The sequence below is a fragment of the Molothrus aeneus genome, chromosome 5 (assembly GCF_037042795.1).
Source record: "Molothrus aeneus isolate 106 chromosome 5, BPBGC_Maene_1.0, whole genome shotgun sequence".
NCBI lineage: Eukaryota > Metazoa > Chordata > Aves > Passeriformes > Icteridae > Molothrus > Molothrus aeneus.
The window spans coordinates 15,649,063-15,676,312 of record NC_089650.1 but is presented as its reverse complement, the minus strand read 5'-3'; the positions used below and the strand labels follow the sequence as shown (position 1 = coordinate 15,676,312).

At 42.9% G+C, this 27,250-nt stretch overlaps 1 protein-coding gene across 2 annotated transcripts in view; it reads right to left on the bottom strand.

Moving 5' to 3' along the window:
* Window positions 1-832: 832 nt before the first annotated feature.
* STK38L (serine/threonine kinase 38 like) overlaps window positions 833-27,250 on the bottom strand; it is a 45,902-nt gene continuing 19,484 nt past the window's right edge. Inside the window, exons 1-15 of one of the 2 annotated variants that reach the window (XM_066550135.1) lie at window positions 24,196-24,317; window positions 19,386-19,530; window positions 17,559-17,610; window positions 16,171-16,293; window positions 15,530-15,613; window positions 13,773-13,896; window positions 13,054-13,208; window positions 12,059-12,161; window positions 11,389-11,450; window positions 9,723-9,840; window positions 9,426-9,549; window positions 7,044-7,139; window positions 6,085-6,176; window positions 4,753-4,925; window positions 833-1,251 (exon numbers count right to left, since the gene is read on the bottom strand). In XM_066550135.1, the coding sequence (XP_066406232.1) occupies window positions 4,798-4,925; window positions 6,085-6,176; window positions 7,044-7,139; window positions 9,426-9,549; window positions 9,723-9,840; window positions 11,389-11,450; window positions 12,059-12,161; window positions 13,054-13,208; window positions 13,773-13,896; window positions 15,530-15,613; window positions 16,171-16,293; window positions 17,559-17,610; window positions 19,386-19,519 (1,395 nt within the window). In that variant the 5' untranslated portion in view covers window positions 19,520-19,530; window positions 24,196-24,317 and the 3' untranslated portion in view covers window positions 833-1,251; window positions 4,753-4,797. Of the gene's footprint in view, window positions 1,252-4,752; window positions 4,926-6,084; window positions 6,177-7,043; window positions 7,140-9,425; window positions 9,550-9,722; window positions 9,841-11,388; window positions 11,451-12,058; window positions 12,162-13,053; window positions 13,209-13,772; window positions 13,897-15,529; window positions 15,614-16,170; window positions 16,294-17,558; window positions 17,611-19,385; window positions 19,531-24,195; window positions 24,318-27,250 lie in introns of those variants that run through there. The other variant, XM_066550136.1, reaches the window with a different exon arrangement.

Below are 27,250 nucleotides of genomic sequence, written 5' to 3'. Positions count from 1 at the left end.
GTTTTGCTTAAGTACCAGGCACACTTTGTACAAGAACAAAGAAATTAAAAATGTAGATATTTGCAGTGTGTCTTATAAACCCTAAACTAAGAAAAGATTTAAAAAGAGATTTACCCATGCTGAAGGCATAGCCTTCATATTTGCCATTCAAGCACTTTTTTTGAGGAATATCTGATTTGGTAATGCAAGGAGGTAAAGAACTAAACCTATATTTCCTTATGAATGTGTAGCTCTGCCATACAATCATGCACACTCAAGGGAAGAAAGGGGGGATCCCATTAAAAAGAATTTGCAAAATTCTCTTGCATTTTACCTTTATTGAGAGCAGCAATTCTGGAGTGGAGGGAGGGAGGCCTCCTGTTCTTCTCAGGAGGGCTCCAGACAAGGCCAGGCAGTATCTGCTCACTTCTCTTGGCTTTCAGCTGCTCCACTCTGATCATCTTTTTACACAACTTTCAGTGCTTCTGCTGCTGCTGCTCTGAACTTGGCAGGAAAAGTGGAACAGTAGGACAGAAAGGGTTCTGTAGTGGATCAAAGGACACAACTGCCCCTGGAAGCCTTTCATGGATAAATTACAGCCTATGGGGAAGGTAAGACTGGAGAAGATCAGTAACCATTTGAGAAGTAGCTTCTTCACGTGACTGCAGGTGGGACAAGTCAAACAATATTTGCTTTCTCTACTTTCTGATTGAGTGTAACAACACTGGGGTGTTTTGTTGTCCATGGAATTCAAGATGAGAATCCACAAAACAGGATCTCAATTCCTTAGATATCTCCCATTCTGGAAAAGAAATCCAGTATACACTGGGGTGAAAGAAACGAAAACTGCAAGTTTACAAAAAGAATGCTACTTTTATTTTCAAATGCTGTAAAAAGCCTCATATAAATTTTTATAATGCTTCTATGTAACTTTCCCAACCACAACTAATGAAACAGTCTAGGAAAAATATAGCAGTTGCATTTTGACTCCAAGAACGAGCTGCTGTGAGATCCCAACAGTAAAGGACAAGGTTCAGTGTGTTACAACGCCTGTAATTGCTTGTGTTATTGAGAAAGTGAGAGCACTTCCAAAGCATTACCTGGGCTAGACTGCAGCATTCCCTGCTTGCTGGGCACAGGAGGAATGTCAGCCCCAGGGAGGGAGCTGACAGCAGAGCTGTGTGCTGTTCCTGGTGCCCCCTGGCTGAACTCCCCCCAGCAGGTGCCCTTATCCCAGACTGTCTCCAACGGCTCAGGTGGGGAACAATTGACCTATAAAAATAACACTTCTGTAACTCTTCAGCAAGGCAAATTGAACAGTGCAAATGCAGTATCAACAAGATTTGATTTCTGAATGCTGGCAATTTTTTTAAACTCCTTTTGCACATGAGACAACCTCTGCTGATGTCCTGTACCTAAGGCCACTCACTCATGCTGATTGGAGATGGAACAAAGTGCAAAAGCTCAGCTGCAGTTCCCAATCCAAGCTTCCTCCCCACTTTCAGGGAATTCCAATCCAGAATTTGGATTCAAGCTCTCCACTTCCATTGATGCACTCAAGTTTTCCCTGCTGGAATAGGTAAACATCCCAGCAAACCTCTGATGACAAGTTGCATACACAATTTAGCATTTTAACAAAAGTTTAACAAAACATACTTCCAGAAAATAAATTTTCACATGGTTGCAATCATCAAGCCATTTCAGGATCTTTGGTACTCCAAGAATAAGAAAAATAAATGGCACAGTGACAAACGTTGCCAAAGGAAAACACACAACCATCCAAAGGAAGCAGATAGAAATAACAAAATTAAAGATATGTTGCACTTCCTTTTTTTTTTTGAAAGCCAGTATAGATTAACCTGCTGTTCTCTTTAATCCAGTACAGTGTCACAGTTTCACCTTTAAAAAAACCCCTATCATCCTAAAAGCAGTAGTTAATATTGTTTAACTTGACTTACTGATTAAAATAATGCTATGTTTACAAAAAAATTTTAAGAACTCAACTACCACAATACAGGAGTTTATGCTAGATAGGCTGCAGGCTGTTTCCTTATGGATATAACTCCTATGTGAGCACTGATATGATTAATCATCTGCATTTTTAAATTAATATTATTTTTAGTGTTGCAAGTAGAAGGGTTGAGCTTTTTCCCAAGTTTGTAAACCAGTGAGTATGTACAGACATAGTTGTTTAATAGACAGTTTTAAATTAAGTGTGTATTTCTCTGCCCTCCCCTAAGCCCCACAGGAAAAAAAAAAATCACCAGTATCACTGAGCATTTGCAGTTTCCATGAAACTGAGCTTGTCTCAACAAGTTTGAGCAAAGACTTCTTTGTAGGTCATGTTAATGGGGTTACTGTGCTCTTCTGAAAGGTGGTGGTTGCAGGAATTCCAATTCCAGTGCACATGGTGCCCCATGGATGAAACTGGAAATTAAAACCAATGAAAAGTATTTTGAATAGCAGTGTCCCTTGAGGCCAAATTTGCATCTCAGGATTTTTTTCCTGCATGAGTTTCCCTGTTTTGGACTCAAGGCCTTAGGAAAGGCATTTCCTTTCCTGAGAAGCCTCAGGAGCTGTTGGGGGCACTGGTAGAACAATGCCTGAAAGGTGGATTTAAGTGAGTTATTGTTTTTCTATAGCCTTTGGATGGCCACAGGTTGAGCCTCAGCACAGTGACAAGGCTATGAACAACACTGGAGAATTTTTAAGGACCTTGCCCCAGCAGCAGTACAGGGATGTTAACTGGTGTAAGGTCTGGGAAGCAAATCTGGGAGATCAAGGAACTGTTCCCACCTCAGTCCAGCACTCAGGCAGAAGCTCAGCTTAGCTTTGCTCTAATACTGGATGGGCCTGAGGCAGTGGCTACTCCTCTTTGAGGAGCTAAAGACTGAAACTGTTTGGTATAAATAACAGATATTAGATGCTTCAAGGGAGACAAAACTGTGGAGGAAAGGCTGGATCAGGGATCCTGGCTGGATCAGGGAAGAATACCTGCCCATCACAGGCACCGATGCACAGAAATCTTGCTGGCAAATGGGCTCTTACACAACAGATAAACATGCCAGTATGTTTTTCAGATCATACAAATAATTCAGAACAGCTGATACCACAGTGCCTAACAGCAGTAAATATTTCTCTAATGGCTTTATAACAGTAGTTTCCATATTGCTACAAAAATCTGTCCAGTGAAATCTTTCCTGCTGTATGCCAAAACATCCTGTGCTCCACTCAGAAGGGGCTGCAGAGGTTTTAGGGTGCCTTTCACAGGTGTTCAGAGGAGGGAGACAGCAACAATGACTCTGCTTGTTCAGCCACTGGGGAATTGTTCAGTGCTGAACATGTCATTTGACCAGAAAATGACAGCAGAGATCTCTGCTGTACTGTGACAGATTCAAAGCCCTGCAGATAAGCTGTAAGTACAGGCAGAGAAAGTCACCAGTGACCAGATAATTGCAAAGTGCTTAAGGAGTACAACTCAGTCCTGAACTGCTGCTGGGCTGATGAACAAAGCCAGAGCCTGCACATGGAGTTATTTCTGCTTCTGTTTCCTCTGCCCAGGGAAAGGACACCTGGCTCGGCTGTCAGGTTGTCACCAGCCTGCAGACTGGCCACAAGAACACTGAGGTGGTCCCTGGAAATTGGGCTGCAGGCTCAGCTGATCCCTTCTAATCCCATGGCCATGCCAAGTGGAGATCCTGGAAGAAAAGGAGCCCACTGGAGAGTCTGAACCTATTGGGACACGGAGTTTCTTCTATGTGAGCAGAGGCTATGATTCTGGAGAGGTTAGAGCAGGATCCCTTCTGCCTGCAGCTGCTCAGGGAGGAAAAAAAAGAAAAAGCACCAATCTGATCACTTCTTTAGAACACATTTTGCACAGAGGGAAGAGAATGTTTGAATTATGAGCAGCTCAAAGGTGATCTGCTTTAGAGCAGAGGCAGGAATGCAGTCTTGGAAACTCTGCCATCCCCTCAAAACTTGCTATCAGAGTGTTTCCCTTCTGCTAAAAATATTGATACTTTTTATTCAGATTCCTTTTTGCTTTTTTGCTTCTGAAATTGCCAGCAGGCATCATCACCTCTAACAGTAATATTGCCAACAACCATTTAAAGCAGAAATACCACTAAACAGATCACAAGGACTGCCTCACTGCCACACACTGTGGGAAAAGGGACAAAAGGGATGATGATAAAGGGCTGATAAAGTCCTGCATTCGGGGCAAGAGAGGGCACACAGGACACAAGGAGGCCCAGAGGACACTGCTATTTAAAATAATTTCATGTGCTACACTCATGGGGGATCTGCAGACCACAAATGGAACACCCTTGAGCAATTGCTCAGAGAGGTTTGCAAATGTGGACAGTTTTCTTTATACTGCATATCTAAACCCCACCAGCTGAGCAGTACAACACCAATGCTGCATCAAATGATATGTTTCCCTCCTGGGTAGATTAGATGGTTTACAGTACAAACAAAGCCACAGTACAGAGAGGCATAATTAACCGTTATCCACACATAGGCAGTGCAGGAAAAGCGATGCACGTTCCTTTTATTCCAGTACCTTTGTATAATAAAATTAACAAAAATATTCAAATATTAAAAAAAAAGGAAAGGACAAAAAAAAAAGAAAAAAAAAAAGCCAGCTGGCACTGCCAACTAATTCCTGTAGTAGTCTTAGAAATCCTAATCCTGTAGAATTTCCATGTGAAATTGATGTGCACCAGAGTTGATGTGTTGATAACTAACGCCAAGCGGGCCTGGTGATGCAGCTACCTGAGGTTTGTGTTTGCAATTTCCTTTGGGGGGTTGTGTTCTGTTTCACAACTTCCCTGTTTTCATGTAGGAAGGGATGGAGCCACGCTGGGTGAGCCCTTCAAACCTCTTGTAGGTGTAATTGAGGAAAACCCAGTCTTTGGATTTGTAGTCGGGTTCCGTCGTGTTTGGCACTAGAATTCAGAAACAAAACCAAACACACATTAGAAGAGTTAAACCCAGGCTGATTCTTAGAGGACTTTTCACAGAGCTAAACAGCCCTGAACTCTTATTTCCTTAGCCAGCAGAAACTCCTGGTAGAAATCCTGCTTCTAATCAGGTCAGTTGCCTTTTGTCAATGGTCTGAGTTATAATTTCAACATAGAACTCAGAAGCAGAAAAAGAGAGATTTTTGTTTTGCCTTTTTTTTTCTTTTAATTATGTGTACACACTCTACCAGGTTTCCATACCTTGACAGAAGCCTCTAACACACCCACAGGATACACAATTACAAACCTCATGACATTTCTGATGTTCTGATTTTTAGGTAGCTACATGTACAGTATCATTTTCAGCGGGTCTGAAATGCCAAAATAATACAAATGTTCTTGGCATTATCCAAATATGGACTTAACCAGCTTAGGCACTGGAGATGGGTTGCTTTGCATTAAAAGGACAAACTTCCTCACCATTAAATAAAAGCCACTTCAGAAAAAAAAATAACCAACAGTTTTTGGATAATTCTTATGGCTGTTAACACAGCTACACTTAGCAGACAGCAATTAATCATCTGCCAATCTTCAAGTAACTGAAAACAGTGGGACCTGGGACTATTTGTATGTCACAGAACCAAGTCTTTTACATATGAAAATTTCCTGTAACTTGCCAAGAGAAATCAACAACTAAAAAAAACCCTGAAGTGATTTACAGACCAACTCAGGTTCATTAAATATTGCATTAAGTAATCAACTGTCTGAAAATTCTGACCCACAAATATCTCAACAATTATGTTTGGCACAAACCTCAAAAGTCACTGAAGATGAAAAGCAAATCAGTGCATGATGTTTTACCAGAATCTGGTTAGACAGACTGCCTGGCAGAAAATTCCACTGCTTTCTGTGCTCACTACCTGTGCAAACCATTTTTACCAAGAGTTTGGACTCTTAAAATCTCTGGGCTTTGCAGCTATGAGAGATCACAGGTTTACACTCATATTTCAAAGAAAATTTAGAGACTTGATCTACAGACTAACTTGATTGGGTCATTAGAAAAACTAAAACAACAACAAAGGCATCTGTGCAGTATTCTGGCATGTCACAGATGGAGATTTGGAGTTCACAATGGCAGTCTCACCTGGCTGTAAAATGTCTGATTCAGGAAATTCATCAAAGTTGGAAGTATCATCAATACTTTTGATTTCTATAGGGATTGCAGCTGGTCTTTCCCTGCAAATAAAGATCAATGCCAGAAGAGTGAATGTTGGGAAATGAGGCATTAAGTTCCAGTTTTAACTTAGCTTTTACACTTAAAGCTTCCCTTAATGCAGAACACTGAGTGCATCACAGATGAATCTGACTCTCCTGTTTGCTGACACCATGGGGAGATTGTCTGGTTCCTTATCCCCATTGGTGTCTTCCTGGCAGGCTTGGGGCAAACATAATTTTCCCATTGAGAGAGCATCCCACACTTATCTGCCACACAGCCATCACCCTGATCTTGTCACCAGCCACCACTGTGGTTACCCTGTTTCACAAACCCAGCCCAGCAGGATTGCACTTGCACCCAGAGCTTTACAATTCCAGTGCTCACCAGCCTGGACCTCATCCAAAACCTTTGGACTACTCTCTGTGACACTCAGCATCTCTCTCCCAAACCAGGCTGGCTCTGCTTTAGCACCTCCACAGCCAGGAAGCCTTTGAAGGAGTTTTAAGGTGGCTTTTGAAAGTGCCCAAGGAATCTGTGCCAGCAAAACCTTCACACTGGGACACAGCACTGTGGGAAAGTTTACACCTGTAAACTCACCACAGGTCTAATTACTACACTTACAATGAAATCCACAGCCACCCTACAACAATTTCTTTCTGTTCTGGGCAGTCTGGAATAATCTGAGGTATCTCAAGTCAGTTAAACTCTGGCCACTTCTATGCATGTCAGCAAGGCCAGAAAACCTTCAGTGTCAACCCACTACTGCCAGTAGCTGCCTTTCAAAATAAAAGATAAATTGGAAATAATTGTCCTTGACATCACAATACACGAAATTCTTGCTTTCATGGCTTTTATTCTCCCTGTAAAACATGTGTGTATATACATACCTGATATGTCCCCAGTCTACTCCTTCAAAAAATGGATGACTTTTTATTTCCTCTACTCCATTGCTACCAATTCTGTTTTCTGAGTCGATACAAAATCTGGAAAAGGGGAAAAAACAAAGGGAATGTTACTATAAAATCCACAGAAGCAACAGTATCCAGTATCAAGAATTTGAAGAAGCTCTGTCAAATTGTTTCACCACTTGGGGTAACATCAAAGCAGCCATTGCCTCTAGGAGAGAAGGGAAACAGTAGAAGCAGAACATTGTTAAATCCTGAAACAAAAAGCTATGATGCCAATAACTGACACCTTTTCTAAACTGCTGCATCCCCATCTTCCAGGTTTGTGAAAAGTCGCTGCATGTTCTGGTCCTGTAGGATCAGTTTGGAATGGAGGCTCAAATCCCTGCTACTGAGAACTGCCCTGGCATGTTCTCAACTATTTAAACATTCCTGTTTCAAAGTCAAACTAAGAAGAATAAATATACTTAGTAAATCAGGACTGCTCTCTGATGTTGTATTTTGGAATCCCAGAGAGCCAGCCCATTCCAAACATGCCATATCCCTATTCTCCCCCTTCCCTCTCCTCAGAGGTGCAGGTGGTGCAAAGACCCAGGGCCTGTTTCTGACACAGCCCAGCTGCATAACCTCAGCTCAGACCCCACAAGAAATTGTCAGTTTGTGAGAAGCAGCCATGAAATAGCAGGAAGGAAAAGGTGAAATTGGAGACAGGATTGGTGAGATGGGGACTGTTATCTGCCCCAGCAGGCCAGAAGGAAAAGCCTAAAATGCCAAAGAAGGAAAACAGGGAGGTGGAAGCTCTCTGACAGCAACTCAGTGACCTCAGGGATTTGTTCCAGGGAGCAGCAGAGGCTGACTCTTCTCCTCTGGACTGGAAAAGCCTTTCAAGTATCTCATCCAGGAGATGGGAACACCAGCATTTGCCTAGAAATTCATTAAATCACAGCCATTTTCTCCATTTTCTGCATATGTAGCACAGCAAGTTAGGCTACAAACTGTATCCACTTATAAATTAAAGTTCTTTTTCTTGTAGTTGGGTGTCAGTGGGGAAGAAAACCTCCCTGTATTTGTATTGCAGCCTGGCAGGCTAGGTGGTGCCAAGGACTAACAACAGACCTCAAACCTATAACAACACTCAGCCACAGGATTTGTCAGGCTTTGTTTGAACTTCAGCTTGTTTTAGTTTGGATTTATCTCTATCCATAACTCTTTAGCTTTATCTGCATCTCCCTTTAAGCTAAAACACATGTTGCCTAACTTGTCCAAGTGTAATGGACAAAGTACCCAAAATGCCCAGGTGGTTGCTGTCCAACCTGTTTTGATCTCATTTTAGTAGATTACCTAGAACTAAGAAGTTCTACCCCAATTTTAACCCTTCTCCTTGTGGAGGCAAACTGATAAATTAAAGTAGTCATTGTGTAAGTAGATGCATGAGCGAGACATGCTAACAAATACACTGAAATCTCTAAAAATTCCCCAAACACAGCCAGGATTGAGGAGGAAGAAATCCTCAGCAGTAATGCTCTACTCTGTTCAGCAGAGAACATGGGATGTTGACAAGGAAGGTTGAGCAGAACAGTAGAGAAATAGATACTGAAAATGCAATATTAACTGTTTGACCAGACTTCTTCATGAGGATTAGTGACAATTCAATTATTTGAGCTGTTAGTATCACTAGCTGGATGTAGGATAACTGTTTCTTGTATTTGTAATGTTTTTGTAGGTTACTGGAGCACTGCTGGAAGTAATTATAAATTCTAGTTTTGTGAAGCACATTCCCCTTTTTGCCTGTAACAAAATTATATAAGGCTATAGCATTAGCTTTGAAAAGGAAAAAAAGGAAAAAATATCAAACACAAAACCAATGTGCCCCCCAAACCCTCTCAGGACAAGAGGGTCATTTCTGTTAAATGAGGTAATTTCTGTAAAATTTTACAAGAGGGTCATTTCTGCCTGACCTTGTTATCAAAACCTTCACAAAAACCTCAATGCAAAATAAAAACTGGGATTTTGGAAGAAGTGAATAAATCCAAAACATCCCAAGATTTCTGTTTAGTGCATTAAATGCTGGTGAGTAGTTTTTTTCTTGCCACCTCAGAGAAGAAAAAAATTCTGTGTTGATCACTTTATTTTTGGTCTGCTCTGTATCTCCTAAATCAAGATCATTCCACCTTATTCCTTCCTTCCTTCCTTATGTTAAACAAGTGGCAAAGAGAAAAGACTTAAAAAACCCATCAGGGACGGTGACAGAAGAAACCAGCCTTTCCTCCAACATAAAGCTTCCTTTACACACAACAGGAATTTACCATGATGGAAGATGACCCTGGCTGGGCAAGAGGCCAGAAATGGGTTTTTCTTACTGACCTTAGAATTAAATCCTTTGCTTTCTCTGAAATGGGCACCTCTGGAGGAAATACCAACGTTTCTTTCCAATTCATAACTTTCCTGTAAGTCTCTTGTGGTGTTTCTGAGCAGAAAGGTGGATACCCTACACAAAGAAATATAAAATTATTAAACTTTTTCCAGGAGAGCAGTGACCTGGGCCTCTGCTTTTGTCACTGCGGCTCCCAAATATAACAAGTATTAGCCAGAGGTTTTCTCTTCTGAACAAATGGACCCTGTTACCTTTGAACAACTCTTAAGTTGGGGTTTTTAACATACCTATTAGCATTTCATACATAATCACTCCCAAGGACCACCAGTCACACAGCTTGTTGTAGCCAGTCTGCATAAACACTTCTGGAGCAATATAGTCTGGGGTTCCCACAGTAGAATATGCCTGGAAAAAAGGAATCATCTCTTTAAAAGAGAAATACTGTAGTTTTACACTTTGCAATACCTTCTCCCGGGGATTTACAAACAGGATCTTGTTGTTTGGCTGAACAAAATGCTTAATTTGAAAATTCACAGGAACTCAAGTCCCAGGAATATTATTCTTTTATATTAATAAACACAGAGAACCTCAAAACTAAATGGAAATCATCCTCTTTAATGTGATGAAATCATAGAATGTTGCAACTGCAATATCAGAAGGTCATTTTAGCTTAAGTTTCAGGTAGCAGCATTATAAAAATACCCAAGAAGTTCTATTGTTGTGGTCTTTGTTTATTTTTAAAGGCATCATCAGTGGTAGATTTCTAGGTGTGGCACTCATGATATACAAGCCATGTACTGGGAATTTCACTTTATTGACGAAAAATCCTCCATGAGGCAGGAGGGAGAAAAAAAACCCCAAAATCCAAACAAACAAACAAAAAACAAAAACAAAAAACCAAACTAAAACAAAAACAAACCCCCAAAAAACCTTAAAGAACAAGAAAGTCCCCCAAAAGCAGTTTTGCCACAAAAATATTTTACATTAATTTGTCTGACCATAAAGAAACCCTTTGTTTGATTGTAGAGACCTGAGATATTTAGGATTGAACCAATGGAAAACTGAAAACGTGGCTCCTTTCCCAAGAGTGTTAATGCTAGTTGTCATTTTGTCCTTTTATTGTCTCTGTGGGACTGTTCCTCACCACACAGTACTGCCACATCAGCCTTTACTAGACTTGAGATAAATTCTTTTCAGGGATCTAATTCCAGGCTGGAATAAGGCTGTGAAATACAGCCCCATGAGGCAGCATGGTGGCTGCAATGTAATCTCATTTTGTCTCATGAGGAAAGAAGAGACCACTCAAAAGCTTTTGGAGAATACTGCAGTAGATCACTTTTTAAAAAGGGTGTGGAAAAATAAATGGTCCCAAAATTTGAGAGCGGAGGTGTTTTTTGGTGAAAACCATGGTCAGGGATGGAAGTCTGAATGGCTGACAGACACTTTGCTTTGGTTCAGTTTATGCCACAAGTCTCCCATTATGGACCACTCCTTACCACAAACCCAGGCTGGAGAACTCCAGCACCAACACCCTCCCACAGCCTTCCACCACATTCCCTTTCAGCAGAATGGGAATTCCCCAGAGCTCTCTGGAAAGGAATTCTGCAGCCACACATCTGCTTGTGACTGAGCTGCAGGAATCAGAGCCATGGATCCACAGCAGGCCAGTGCTGCAGAGAGCCCCAGACACAGTTTGGCCACGGGGCTGAGGACACCTGAGGGCTTGGGCCAGATGCTCACAAGGCAAACAAAGGCACAGAGAGGAGCAGGGCCTTGCTATTCCAAACTGGACCCCCTTCTTTTGAGTTATTTGTGATTTTGGGAGCTTGTAGAGAGCCACATATCAGGGCCCTGCAGGTTTTAAAAACCAGGAGCATTAGCACTGAGTTTTAATTTAACACTTCCTGTAACTAGTTTAAAAGCAAATCAAGAATTATACATTAATTAACTCACCAGCTGTCGCCTGTTCTTCTTCCATGTTTCTGCTTTCCTCTTTGAGTTCATATTCTGAAATGCTAATTTACAAAGTAGTTATTAAATAACAAGTGTATTTGTGAGAATTAAGAGAAGAAAGATTTATATGGCTCCAGTTTTAAGTAACTATCTTGGATATTTAGAACCCTAGTCTAGAAACAAATACTTGATTATAACTGAAAATGGGAACATGAGAATAACTACTGTCCAATGCACAGCTGAAATTCATGTAAGTAGGACACATATCAGCAATTCTAAATTAGAACTTGTTAACATTTTTAGATCAGCTTCTGAAAAGTTTCATGAGACTGTCACTGACTGCAATCCTTTGGCACATGGAACCCATGTCCCTCCTGAAAGAGCAGTTCTGTAACTTCACTAACATAATGAAAAATACATGACAATATAGATACATTACATTATGTGTATTCATGTCTGTGTATGAACATGCAAAAATACATGACCACTGCAGAAATCATCATTTCTTGCCTGTGAAATGATCCCATGACCCAGGAAACAAGCATTTCCAGTTTTCCAGTTAAATGCAATCAGCCTGCTCCATCTTGCTTATCCCAGCAGAAACACAGGTACAATGTACAGCTGCAGCTCAAAACCATTTACATGTTCAACTAGGACAGCTCATACTCACAGAAGTCACTTGGTGGGTTGTGTGTGAGGTTCCTGTAGAACTCTGTTCTGTGGGCTTTCTTTAAACCTGTGCAGAGCCCAAAATCAGACAGCTTTACATGACCCTGAAAAAACATAATCAGAGAACACAAAACCATTATTTATGTAGGTAGTGCTTGGGGGGAAAAAAAGAGTTTTAATCACTGCACATGCCCTCTCAGGCCATGATGGACTGGCACAGGACAAGCAGGGAAGCAAAGACTGAACCTTGGTATACTGGAAGAGTCTGTTTTCTCTCCAACAGGCTATGGCCTCCCAGGAATGGTCAAATCTACAATTTCCCAATGGTTGAGGGCAGGTACTTTGCCTGGTTTTGTTTTGAACTGGATACCACTGTGACTGAGCAAGCCTCCAGGACAAAATTCCTTTGCTTTGTTTTGATAGTAACCTTGGCTTTAATCAGATTCCCAGACATCAGTGCTGATAGAACCCATCAAACCTGACAGACCTGTGCATGCTGGGATAATGCCTGACCTCTATCATCTTAAAGATCTTCTCCAACCTAGATAATTCCATGATCTGGTAATGCTGACTGGGTGCATTTCATGGCCAGAATGGTCAGTCTAACTGAGGGAGTTTCCACTGCTGAGTGGGTGATGAAATAAATGTAACTGTAGGAATTGAACATTTAGCATTGTCTGAATTGTCCACAGCTACTTCAAGATGCATGAAAGGAATGCTGCACCTTTTAATGTGTATGAATATCAGCATCTGGCCACCCTGAGTGGGTTTTTTCCCGTAAAAGCCTCGCCTTAAAATGGTTAACAGAGTTCTGAGTAAGATTTGGCTTTGTTTAAACATACTGGCATTCTCCAGAGAAAATACATTGGGCATTCCCAGCCTTCCCTCCAGCCAGTTGAAATCTCTGGGGTGGCACCAGTGGCTCCCACTGCTCTGCAGTGGGATGGGCAGCCTGGGATCTTGGAAGCACCAGCAGTTGGTGAGCCCAGTACATGCCTTGGCATCCAGCAGGAGATTGTCTGGCTTGATGTCCCTGTGGATAAATCCCAACTGGTGAATGGCATCGATGGCCAACACTGTCTCAGAAATGTAAAACTGGGTCTCCTCCTCTGATAGTGTGTCCTTCTTCATCAGTAAGGTCATCATGTCACCTCATCAAAGAGAAGAAAATACAGCTTAGGGATCAGAACATTTTAAGTCACAAAACTGTAAGAAACCCCAGTAGAATCCAAATTTAACCTTGTAACTGGCCTTATAGTTACTAATCATAAAACTATTAGTGCAAGGACCTACAAACCCAACTTACTTTTTTAGTTGAAAATCCTAAACAGGAATTTTAATTGAACAGCTCAAGAAAATACAGTGGATTTTTACACACGTTAAATTTATTGCACCAACTGTTTGAACAAGGGCTTTTCTTCTGGTTTGTTTTTACTGTTAACAGCCTCAGTTGAAAAAAAAGCAGATATTTCTATTAAAATACTTATTTAATTCAAGTCTATTTAATACCCCTTCAACCTTTTTCCTTCCCCTAAAAAGGGAATGGAAAAAGTTGGTCAGGAATGGTCACATGACTTGAACTTCATTTAAAAGAGTGTTAACATTTTTATTTTCACAAATTATACAGCATGTTTGTTTCTAATATTTTATAAAGCTGCCAACAAAGGCTAAGGAAGAAGTACCTGTATCACCTTATGCCACAGCACCCAGCTTACCTCCAGGTAAAAACTCCATGATCAGGTAAAGGTTCCTTTTATCCTGAAAGCTGTAAAACATTTTCACTACCCAGGCTCCATCTGCTTCAACCAAAATATCTCTTTCTGCTCTGATATGGGCCACCTAAAATTTGAAAAAAATTATTATTATTATTAGGCAAGTATTGAAATATTTCAACAAAGAACATTACATTACATTCCCAGCCCTAGAGCACATTTTCATGACCTTTAGCAAAGGAACTATTTTTCTAGCTCTTTCCATACTCATATTTTCCATTATTTTTTATAATATCCTAGGGTTTCTCTAGAAACACAAAGCACAGCTTGTTAAGCTGGTTCTGTTTGTTAGAAAGAACTGAAAAAGCTGGTGGAAAAAGTACAAGTGAGTTCAGGAATATCTGACCTTTCTCAGGATATTCCAGTTCCAGCTAAGGTTTTGGAAAATACAGGGAAAGCTGCTACCCCATAATTTGATGGAAATTAAGAATAATGGAGATTGGAGAAGGAGTGTGTGTTTTCACTACAACATACCCTCATCTTGGAGGAAAAATTAAAGACATTTGCATGGAAAAATATTTCTTGACAGCTGTAAGAAAAGCAGCAAAGAGTCTCCTGCATCTGCTCCTCAGTTCTGCTGCTGAGGAACATCTTCACATGAATCTTGTCACAGGGTTGCATGGGGCAAAGGTTCTTCCTCTGCAGGAGACACTCCAGCCTGGATTTATCTGCCTTTATTTAGTCTCATTAGAAAGTACTTTTTTCCACCCCCAACTCCTCAATGCAGCCTTAAAATACAACAGGAAAACTTTGCCCAAAAATAGCCAGGATTTCTCCCAGTGCTACCACACTTGGGGGAAAAAATACTAGAAGATTTCTTTTCTTTATATGTGTCCTCTGTTGCCTCTCCACAGAACAAGGCAGGCAATGAAAATTCCAGCAGATAAACACTGGCCAGGGAAGATCACTGTCTCAAACTGAATGTAGAGCATGAGCTCAGACTCCTTCCCACATCAGGTTCTGAAATGGGGGCAGCACTACACAAATCCTGGCTGCTCTGCACACCCTGCTGCTCCTCTGGTTCCCTAAATTCAGGGCTTGGGCTGCAGGAGACAAAATCTGTGCCAGGAAAAAAAAAGTACCACTGCTGCAGGGAAATGATGTGCAAATGATGGGTAAGGTTTGGACTAGTAAGACAAAAGCCCTCTTTTATCTCCTGAGATACCCACCCTTGATTTCTTTGCTTTGTGGTCCTAAAGTACTTATGTGTCCTCACAGTGAATTGTTAGCTAGAAAGTAAAAGCAAAAACCAACCAAACTAACAAAATCAAAACAAATAAACCCCCAACAAGATTAACCCAACGATAAAGCAAACCCAAAGAAGACAATGCTGATGAATAATGTGATTTCTGCTGGTTTTCTTTTAAAAAAAACATCAAATACCTCCATTTTTATTTGACACAGGATTATTTTTCCAGAAGTATTTTCCTTGAAATGCAGTTTTACAGATTCAATACTAAAAGCTCCGCGTTGATAAGGGGAGAAAAATAAAATCTTAGTCACTGTTCCAAATTAGTTGTAAAGAAGTAATTTTTAAATGCAGTTCCATGACCTTATTTCCTAACCTCTGCTGCTTTTGTGCTGTGGTAGCAACAGCACAGACTCTTTGGACTGCCAGACCATTGTAGGGGCTTTCAAAGGTGGAAAATATTTTCTAGAAAGGGTAAGTTGGAAATTTAGGGGACTCAGAGACCACAAACCTGCTCTTTCTCCAGCATATCTGCTTTTCTCAGTATCTTCATTGCATAAATGTGACCTGTATCCTTCTTCTGAACGAGGCGGACCTTTACCAAGAGAGAGAACCAAGTCAGTCTTCTCTGCCTCAGAAATCCACTGGAAGGCTCCCAGTTGCCAGGCATGGAAAAGTTCTCTTGTTAAATATTTAAAGACACATTTAAATATGTTAAATACTTAAAAAGGAATTATTCTGCACCATGTACAACACTAACACTAATGAAGAACAGTTTTTGTTTTAGGAAAAGTCAGCAGGCACAGTGAATTCCAGGTAGCTTAGACTGTGTAGGTTAAAATTCAGGAGAAATAACTGATGTGAGACAGGGCAGAAAGGAAGTTTATCAAGAGGGGCTGTGCCATTGCAAATCCATAATTGCAGAGGGCCATGTGGGCAACATCAGTGTGGGAAGCCATGGGAAACTAAGTGTCTTTCCAGAAGCCTTGGGAAATCAATGCATGTGATTAATCACCAGACTTCTCCCACTTGGAGAATGGCACAAATAGCTGTCATTCTGCAATAAAACAATTCATCAAATTGTAATTAGAATGTTTCATTACAGTGGTCAATCCCATTTTAATCTCCTGTTCAAGCAAGAATGCCACAAACCTCCCCAAATGCTCCTCTTCCTATGACTTTCAAAGACTCGAAGTCATCCAAGCCGAGCCGGGTCCTCTTGAGCCGCAGGAACTCGGTTTCCTTGCGGGCGTGCTGTGACCTGCGCAGCTTTTTCTGAGGACACAGCACAGCAACCTGTCAGTCATCTGGCAACAGAGAGTAAGATATGCACCCTCCCTTCCTGGGAAGTTGTTCTCTGGAATCCCAACAGGAGAAAACTTCTCCTTCTACACTTCTTTCTGAATTTCTCAAAATATAGTACTTGAGAATGGTCTTTTCAATAGAAGCCTCAGGCACAGTTTCCCACCTTTTTTTGGTTGGTAGTGATATTTTAATTTTATTACTTAGTTATTAAAAAAAAAAGGAAAGATTATGAAGAAACACTATCATACTGGTCCAAACAAGGTGTATCAGTCCCAAGGCCAAACTCATTGCCTGAGGCAAGGACTCTTCATTTTGGGCAGAGTGAAGGATGAATAAAAGCTGAAACTTGTATCCCAAGTGATGACAGGCAACGAGGAGCTTAGCAAGCAGCAGAGGCCCTGGTTACAGATCTACAACAAAATCCATTTGGTTTATGGCAGGCAAGCACTCAATTCTAAAAGAAAAATCAGTCTAAATGCCATCATCTATTTTCTCTGATGAAAATGTCACTGGGATTCACCCCAAGAGAAGACAAATGCTGCACCCAAAGATGCTGAGAGCTCAGTCTCCTAAGGAGGTCCCTGGATCAGGCACCTGCCAGACTCTGTGCTGGGATTACAGCATCCTCTAAAGCCACAAGATGGCAATACATATCCACACTTAAATTCCCACTCCCCAGGAGTTATAGCAGCCACAAAAACTCCAGAAGGACTGACACACTCTTCCTAATTATTTCCCAGCCTATCCTGAAGGCAGACATGGTGTAATGGACCTCAGAAAAGCAACTTATTGACCGAAGTTCTCAGAGATGGCAACCAGATTGAGATCCTCCTCATCTGTATACAAAAGGAGCAAAGGTGTCATGATTTTTTGTTTAAACCAAGAAATAATGGTTCAGCATTTTGCTTTCTACCCACTTCTAACCACTTTTTTTTCTTGCCAAATATAACAGCAAACAATTTTAATCTTTGAAAAGATTGCTAGCTACTTGCTGTGGCCATGTCTCATAAGAACTACAGGTAGCATGAAAGCCTTGGATAACTATTGCAAGTATCAGTCAAGCATATTCCCAGCTTCCCTAACATAAACAGGTTATTAAAGGGGCAACATTCATGTACAAAATAAAACCTTCTGTCATGCTGGCTGATGTTTCTGTGAGCTCTTCAAACGTCATCCCCCATGAAACAGTAGGACAAAAGCAAAGCAGTTTGTAAGGTTACTTAAGCAGTATTTACCTCCTCATCTGCAAGGCCTTCCTCTTCCATAGCCACTTCCAGCTTCTTCTGCCTGCCAAGGAGAAAAACAGGGGATTGCACCTTTTATTATTTATTAAAACCAAACATAACACCACAGCAAGTCAATACCTTTGCTTCACATACTCCAAGTACTGAAGAATTTGCCTCAGATGGAAATTTGCAGGCAGACAGACAGCCCCACTCCACCCAGTTACTCATTTGTGAACAAAGCTGAGGAAAATGTAGAAGTAAATTTAAGCACATGGTTATGTACTTGCAGAATCAGGCATTAAACCTATATGAAAAAGTATGTTATTAGAGTGATTGCATCTTGTTGAATTAAGGCTGTTCTTATCAATTAGGATTACAAACCAGAATAAAAATTGGTTTTTTCACCATTTCTATCTCAGCTCCATCTCCCACACGCCAGCCAGCTTCGGCTTCCATCCCCTCTGTGTGATGACTTCCCCCTGGTCACACATCTGGTCCTGCCCCACTTCTTCCCATGCCAACTAAACTCTACCCCCTGGATGCACCATCCTCTCCCCCACCGTGTCCTGCCCAGGCCAGGGCTCACAGCTCCAAGTCTTCCACCAGTGCCATGCCAGGCTGGGAGGCTCTGAGAGGGGAGCAAAGCCTGGAAATACCCCACAGGTGGCAGGGGGGTCAGCACATGGCAATGTGGCTGCAGGACTCCTTTCTGTTCACCCACAGGATGCTCCTTTACAGCTGCCAGGGTGCAGCTTTCTGAAGGCTGGTAACCCCCGGCAATAGGCAAGAATTCAAAGGCTTGGAGCCAGGCTGCTGGTGCCTTTCTGCACTTTGGGAAGTACAGCAGGATCCTTTAAATTACAGGCCCTTGATAGACAGTCTATTCTCCTAACTAGAAGCAACTCCATTACATGGAATAATGACTAAATATGATGAAGAGAGAAACCCTGCTGCTTGACTGAAAACCCTTCAATTAAAAACATATTACCAGAGGAATGATAATTTCAGACACTAATGACAATCCAACATAAGATTCATTATAGCCAAACACTTGGTGCTTTGACACCTAATTCAAGTGGCACTTCACACCTCAGAGACAGGACTGGGCACTGCTGGGAGAAGCTGAGTGGTGATGACCATCCCACACTCCCATGCAAGGAGTACCAGGCAGCACCACCCAAGCAGAATTTACAGACTGGGATTACATTATCCCCAAAAGTCTTCTGGCCCACCTGAGAGCCTCTCAAACCTCCATCATCAACCCCTTATTCCTTTGCTGCCACTTATTTCCACACCAGCTCTTTGCCTCCTTTCCTTACCCCATCATCCCATCAAACACCTCTCAGCCCTGTTCCCTATCTCCTACACTTCCTCCTGCAGGGTTTGGGAGTCTTGGCATAAGCTCCACGGTGCAGAGCAGGAACAGACACCACAAGCTGCTGCCTTATGCCAAACCAAACTCCCACCCCTCAGCAGCTCTGCAGAGTTCATTCCCCGGGGCACCTGCAGAGGAATCAGAGGTCCCCAGCCTCACACAGAAGGAGAAACCTCACATGTTACTACAAAATAACACCCTGCACAGAGCAGTTTCCACAAAGTAACTGATGAGGAGGTGAATTGCACAAAAACATCAGAAGTGGAGCTCCTTGGCCACTCAGTGACAGTGATCCAGGGATGTTCACAGGTCCCCCCAAAGACAGCCCATGCCCTCTAGGAATTCACTCCCTGCCACCACATACAGAACTTCCCAGAGCTGTCCCATTCCTGGGGATTGAAATACCCTTGAACAAACAGCAAGAAAAGCTGCAGAGGGGTGAGGGGAAGCAGAGGCAGTACCTGGTTTCCCTCTCCTCATGCTGTATAATCAGGTTGCTGTAGAAGTTCTCCAGTGTGAGTTTGGCCACCGTCACTCTCTCCCGGGTGTGGTTACTCATGGGAAAGGATGTTGTAGTCCCTGCAGTCATCGCCATGGTAACATGTACTGAAACAGAGCAGGTCAAATCATTACTCACTTCAAAAAGAAAATTTAAAAAAATATATATTCCTCTTTCCCACTCTCCATCTCCAAACTCTTAGGCACTCCGGAATTCACAGTAAAGGCACTGTTCTTTAGATATAAGAAACTCTATTAAAAGCTTCCTTATAAAATTATCCCAAGATAGCAGGAGGATGTGCTACCCACTCTAAAAAAATAACAACATGTTGGCAAAACAAAGAGTGAATCATAGCAAAGAGCACTGCACGCTCTGGGCAGCTGACCCAGCTGTGCTTGTCCACAAATAAGGAAAATGTCCCTCTGGCAGACCTGGGCCCAGCCTGGGGGAGGGAAAAGGGTAGGAGAGAGAAGGATCAGGCAGCTCCCAGAGCTGGCCTTGTCACAGCTCTGTGACAATTTCAGACTCCAAAAATTCTAGATGTGAAAAAAAAGGCTGGAATAAAATAAGACAGCAAATGGAAAAAAACCCTAACCCCAGTCCAGAGAAGTTATTTCAAGGATAAAGATAACCACTGGTTATATTTGAATTTTAAAGCTGCTCCACAAAGTTACATGTGGCCAGGTGGTACTTATGACATAGGGCACATGGTCACTGGGCACCTAAAAACTGGGAAGAAAGAAGAAAGGAAGCAGAAAGAAGAACGGATGCTCTTCTTGAGAGCTTTTATCCTGAACCCAAGGAATTTGGATGTACTGGAACAACACTTTTTAATGCTGGAAAAAGACACCTCAGGGAAGCTCTGAATGCCCTGCAGCTGATCCGGGAAAGCCAGGGGAGGCTAAAAAAACCAAAGAACCAGCACAGTTTGTCCTAAGATTCATGCCCTACCTGGAAGTGAGCTGAGGCACTTTAGGAGAGCTTCATGGAAGAAAAGCATGAAAAGCAGCATCTCAGCCCCACTCCCATTTGGTCAGGTTGTTTAGAGGTTAGTTTTGGAAAATTACACAGAAGTACACATCACAGAACCATAGAATGGCCTGGGTTGGAAGGGACCTCAAATACCTTGTTCTCCACCCTGCTGCCATGGGCAGGGACACCTTCCACTATCCCAGATTGCTTAGAGCCCCTTCTAGGCTTGGACACTGCCAGGGATCCAGGGGAAGCCACAGCTGCTCTGGGCATCCTATGCCTCACCACCCTCACAGGGAACAATTTATTCCTCATATCCAATCTAAACCTGCTCTCTGTCAGTGTGAAGCCATTGCCCTTGTTCTGTCACTCCAGGCCTTTGTCAAGAGTCTCTCTCCATCTTTCCTGTGGGCTCCCTTCAGGCACTTGGCTTCCTTTTTATTATTTATTTAATCCTTCCATTTCACCAGAGGATTGTGCAGAAGACAAATCCCGAATTAGGCTTAATTTAAGCAGATCCTAATGGCTTTGAAGGTGAACTGATTAGGGTTTCATACAGAGAGAACTTGCACGTCCACACTGGGGCAGGAGGATCCCTGAACTCTGCTCCTGGCTCTTTGTTTTGATTCTGCCTGAGAGGGTGGGATTTTTTCCTGTGGATTTTTCATGGGATCTGATGTGACAATAGGATATTTGTTGCCAGAAACGCAGCTGCTGTGTCACAAATAAAGGCGTTTTATGGCATCATGTGGATATTATTTTAGCTGTTTATTTTGAAGTGCACAAGACACCAGAATTCTGAGAATAAAAATATATCTCTCCATAAAGGCACAAAGAGGTTTTAATAGCACTACAGCTGCTTCAAAGTGATGCCAATATTTCTATTTTTAATCAATCTTTTATTCCCTTCAGTTTTCTACTTTCTACTGAAAGATGAGATCTGTCAATTCCTAGCAGTGTTTACTAAAAATTAGGCAGTTCTGTTCTTCACACAGAAACATCCCCCATGCTGGACACGTCTCCAGAAGCTGGGAGAACTTAGGCACTGGTCTCCCTGTTGTGTTTATTGTACAATTTTACACTTTTCCCCTCAATAGGTGGGAAAATCTAAATACAAATCAGTTGATAAGAGGAAATCAAACACAGCAACAGCTGACCACATACCGGCATCTGTGATTAAGTTATTTCAAGAAATGACCTAACGGAGTAAAAACCTGCCTTCTGATAATTTTGGAACATCAGGATAGAGCAGCATTAAGCCAGGCTTGAAATGGATTAACCTTTACTTAAGGTATAGCAGGCACACTCTCACACCGGATATTTCTCCTTTGCACATCTTGTATTTCCTCTTCATTTGTTTTGCCCATTCTCTACACTCACAAATGCAGGCACTGTCAGACAGCAAATCCAAGTCACTGGGTTTTATTAAACTTGCAAAAAAGAGATCCCAATCCCAGCACTGGCACCCCACACTATCAGCAGTGGGACTGACCCTCATATGCTTCACAGGAGGGAAAGACAAATAAGTGTCCCCAGTTAGCTCTGCCACTATGGGGAGAAAACCAACCCAAAACCACCACAAACAAACTATTTGTAAAAACAGGAGATGCCTTAAGCTCTCCAGAGTCCCCAAAGTAAATGAAAAAGAGCACAGACCTGGCAGGAGGCACGAGATATCCCACAGAATCCTGTGCGAACTCACAGACAAGAAAACCTCTTCAGCCTTTTTCCTTTTTCCTCCTGTCTCTGCTAACAAGCCCCCAAACACAGCACAAATCCACATCCCAGACAAAATATTCAGCTGGGAGTCACCAAGTACAGTGCTTAAGCGTGACCTTTAAAAACAAATGATGCAGAGGGATGGGGGCGGGAAGGAAGGAGCTCCAAAACAGGACCTTTTATTGACGGCACACTACTTGTACTGACCTCACCACATTAACGGGAATGCTTTGAAAAGGTGCCACCCATAATTCTTGGAAATGCCCTCACAAGCCTAATAGTTCACCCAAATCCATGCCACCTCCATAATGGAACCATTCCACCCCTGCAGCATCACTGGAATTACTTTAGGCTCCTTGGACCATGAAGAATGTCATATTCAACCAGCTGGCCACATTTAGCCAGAACTCCTCTGGCTGACAGGGATTTTACTGAAGGGCCTGGAACATCCCCAAGTGTGAGGAAGAAAGACATCAAAGGGCTGCAATGGACAGGAGGCACTGAGCCCACGGGACCAGGGCTCTGAGCTGCCAGGAGCAGGGATGCCATATGTGCTGCCTGGCCCAGGAAACGAGCCCGTGCCTTCTGCAGGCATGGCTGAAATCCCAGCCTGAGCTCTCCTCATGCCAGCTCAGCACCTGCAGCAAGGGGATAAGGAGCTATAGATGTGCAGCAGCCAGGGAAAATCTGGCTACCAGAGGCAGGAGGGAGAACAGCACAGAGGGGAGGAGAAGAGAGGAGAGGAGGGATGTTCCCCAAGGATGAGGGAGAGCAGGGAACGGCTACAGAAAGGGGAGAGCAGCCAAATGCTACTGAACTGGAGCCTTCAAGAGATGTCTCCAAGCAATCCCCTCCTGATCCATCATTGAATAGAAATATGTCAGTTGGATACAACTCTCCCTCTCCCTCCTGGTAGAAAAAGGTTGCCTAATCAAAGCATACATTTGACCTTTTTGTTCCTAGATCTTTCCTGACTGGGAAGCAGAGAAAGGCCAAGCAGCATTGACTACAACTTCAATCTGCACTCCCATTTGTCACAACAGCTCTAAATCAAACTCTGCATCTGTTTGCCTGGAGTTCCCACCCTTTAAACCCCCATACCCAGATTCTGCTACACCACTGGTAACTCCAAACCCCACATTCTCTCTGGGGCACCTCTTGGCAGCTCCCAGAGCCTGTCATCAATGTTTTCATTAAACTATTGGATTAAGTCTGTTAATAATGAGTGCAAAAAATCACTGAGGCATCCAATCCCACCTGCTGCAGCAGCTCCAAAGAGGAGAGATGGAAGAAATCAAAGCAAATGGAGAACTGCTCTGCCCTGAAACACAGCACTTTGTGGGATCACTCTCTAATCAGGAAGGGATAAGAAGAGAAAATCCAAGCCTCCTGGACAGGAAAGTCTCCTGCACAGCTGTGTCAGTAAGAAGTGCCACAAGATATTTCAAATCAGGCTGGATCTATACTATCAAACTAATCTGAACCTAAGTCACACACTGGAAACGTAATTTTTCTTTTTGAAGCCACATGTGTAGTACAGTTATACAGTAGCCCTGGAATAAATTTACTCAGGACTCAGTGAGTATTTAAGTTGGGGAGCAAACCCCACACCCAATTCTGCCAGAGAGAAAAACACCTTTTTTCCACATGTCAGAAGGATGCTACTAGTCTCTGATTTGGATTTACAATGTCAAGCTACATACATGTTCAGCAGGGCAGGGAAGAACAATCCTCCCTCCAAAATGACATCAATTCACAGAAAGACTGATAATAATATTAATTTATCCACCCAAGCATACCCCTAAAGCCCAGCAGTTAGGAAGGCAGTTTGCTATTACAGTAAAAACTGCCAAATTAATGAAATTTCCATTTAACATTCCAAGAGAATTTGCCTCCTGAATCAAAGCCCCTAGATAAGTCAGATACCAAAACATATTTTTGCCTTTCAAAATTCCCATGGTTTCAGCTTGACATTGAACTTGCTCCTGAAATGAAGTATACAAATGGCATTTTTCAAGAATTAGGAAGTAAAAGAGAAAGGAGAGACGAAGCAAACACGTAGAGCACAATGAAGTGGGTACCTTCAGAAATTCCAGCTGTCACCACCGTGCCCGGAGCTGGGGCTCTTCTGGGTGAGAACTGAGAGCAGACTCCGCCTGGCTCCTTCCAGACAACCCAGCCCAAAAACTCACCAAGCTGGGCGCTAAACTCCAAGGCTGACAAGGATTATATTAAAAAAAATGACAAGGATTATATCTAAAAAATGAGGTGCTATCTAGAAAAGCAGCACAGACATGGTAAAGCTTTGAGCACAAGCGCCAGCCCCACAGTTTCCAAATTGTTTGAATTCTCCTAAAGAGAGACAGGATATATATAAAACTGGAAAAAACCAACCCACCATACACAAATAACAGCATGATTCACACCAAGGGGCAGTGGGCAGGGCCAGACAAATGAAAAAAACAGCCCAAGGCTCAGCAAGATGATGTGGTGGGATGTACTCTGAGCAGCTTCTGAGACGTGCAGCCATACGTGGGGTGAGCAAACAGACAGCAGAGATAAAAATGCTGTACAACAGCTGATAGCTCCAGTGAGGGAACAGAAGGAGAAAGTACCATCAAGCCCAGGAGGAAAATGACTTTCTGCACTACAGTTTCTGCTAGCACAGGTTTGGCAACTGTCCTGTGCATATTTTCACCATCCAATTGTTTATACTGAACATCCTCCTGCTGAGGATCACAGAATGGCCTGGGCTGGAAGGGACTTTGAAGATCATCCAGTTCCACCCCCCTGCCATGGGCAGGGACACCTCCCACTATCCCAGCTTGCTCAGAGCCCCATCCAACCTTGAAAAATGACAGGGATGGGGCAGCCTCAGCTTCTCTGTGCCAGGGCCTCAGCACCCTCACAGGGAACAATTTCTTCCTCATATCCATCTAAACCTCCCCTCCGCCACTTTAGAGCCATTGCTCCTTGTCCTGTCACTCCAGGCCCTTGTCAAGAGTGGGTTCCCTTCAGGCACTGCAAGGCCACAATGAGGTCACCCCGGAGCCTTCTCTTCTCCAGGCTGCACAATCCCAATTCCCTCAGCCTTTCCTCCCAGCAGAGCTGCTCCATCCCTCTGACCCCCTTGGTGTCCCTGCTCTGGCCTGGCTCCAGCAGCTCCCTGTCCTTCCTGTGCTGGGCCCAGGGCTGGATGCAGCCCTGCAGGGGGGGCTCAGCAGAGAGGGGCAGAGGGCCAGAATCCCCCCTGCCCTGCTGCCCTGGGGCTCTGGGTGCAGCCCAGCACAGGGAGGTTCTAACTTCTTTTCCTATAACCTAGTTTAAATCCAATTACAAAGCTTTTGATTAACCTCCAGAAACACCCAAAACTCAACGGGACCCAGAAGTCTCCAAGCAGCAAGCTGACAAGAAAATCTCATTAGTCCCATCTATGTCAATCATGGGCCAGTATTTTTCAACTCTTGGCGTGTGATCTTAATGTTTGTGTTATTTCTAAGTACAGTTCTCTGTACTTAGAATGGAATCTTGTCCAAAGCTCACTCATGTCAACACAAAACCCCTTCAGCTCAATGGGGGTTTTGACCTAATAGTCCCATTCCAGCCTCAGGATGATGCTAGCTGCTGTTACTGAGGTTCATAATTATCAGATCAGCATGTTTGCCAAGCACTGCTCTGGGGTATGCTTCAGACTGAAAAATAAATATTTTGTTCCTCCATAATTCACCTTTTCAGTAATATCATCATTCACAAGCCCCTGTTTTATTTAATCTGCTACTGAAATGAAACAACATTCCCTGCCAGATAAAACAAATCAGATATTTCACATGCAGATTCTTCTCAAACTTTGTTGCCATGACCAGATCCTTCTGACACCCTTCAGTTGTTACAACAGTCTCCTTTTGGGAAGGGAAAACAAAATAAGACTGCAACATGCCATCACTGACACTTCACTGACACTTCAGCATTTCATTAACCTTGTTTATTTACTTCATCTCCTTTAGCCTTCCTTCCCCAATGTGCATTATGGTTGAATAAGTTTTGTTACTTTAAAGTTACAGAATTAATTACATTTGTTCTATTTAAAGCACCACTAAGAAACCAAGTAAAATTAGCCCCATTGGAACAGGCTTTGCTATTTAAAAGCCAAAGATGTCCAAATGTTTTAGCCATTTTCAGCCATTCTTCCCCCATGGGGCATCTGGGTGAGGTCCCTGTTATAGTCCCAGCTAAAAGCAGAAATTGCTCCATGACTCGTGAACCAAAAGGAGTGGACACTCCCAGTGCCTGATCCCCAGGGCTGTGACAAAACCCTGGGGAGACACTGCCAGGCACACAGGACTCAGGATGCAAACACTGCACGAGTCCTGCAGCCACCATGATGATGATGATAACACCGGGGAAACCTGGGGGACAGTAAGACCCAGAGAGTATTTTGGGGGTCAGCAGCCAGCTCCAATATGCTCCCTAAACACCAGAAGACCTTAATGCAGCCAAAAAAGATGTTTTCAAGATGAAGGAAAGTACTTTCCTGCCTTGAAGTTGATTCCTAAACCTAAAACCATTCCAAAATAGCAGTGTGGGGCTCTGATGAGAGCAGGCAAAAAATCCCTCTGCCAAACAGTAGGAACCCCCCCCCGGCCAGGCCAGGGCTGTGTGTGAGCTGTAAGCTGGCACAAGCCAGGACTGTCTCTGAAAGGAGCCATCCCATTTTCCATCCAACCATCTGTTTGTTTCCCTCCTGCTGCCGCTCCATGCTTTGTGCCAGCACAAGAAGCTGCACGACCCACACTGAGGAACCATTACCAGGCTGAAATAAATTCTTTTTAAAATAGTTTGGGTAAGGCTGGTTTCACCTGCAGGGATTGACAAAGGCCACCCTGCCCCAGGCTGAGCCCACTTGGCCCTTCCCATGGAGTCAGTCCAAAACGGGAAATAAGCAGGCATGGCCTCCTTGTCTTTTAATCTGGCTCGCAGAAATTAATCTCAGAAATCATTCCAACACACCCGCAGTAATGATAAGGAAATATTTCCTAATATGGAATAAAAACTGAATATTGGAGTTGTGCTGCACTCCAGGATTTCCTGCTATTCAACACAGCTGAGCAGCAGAAGTCTCCCATGAACAGCGGCTGA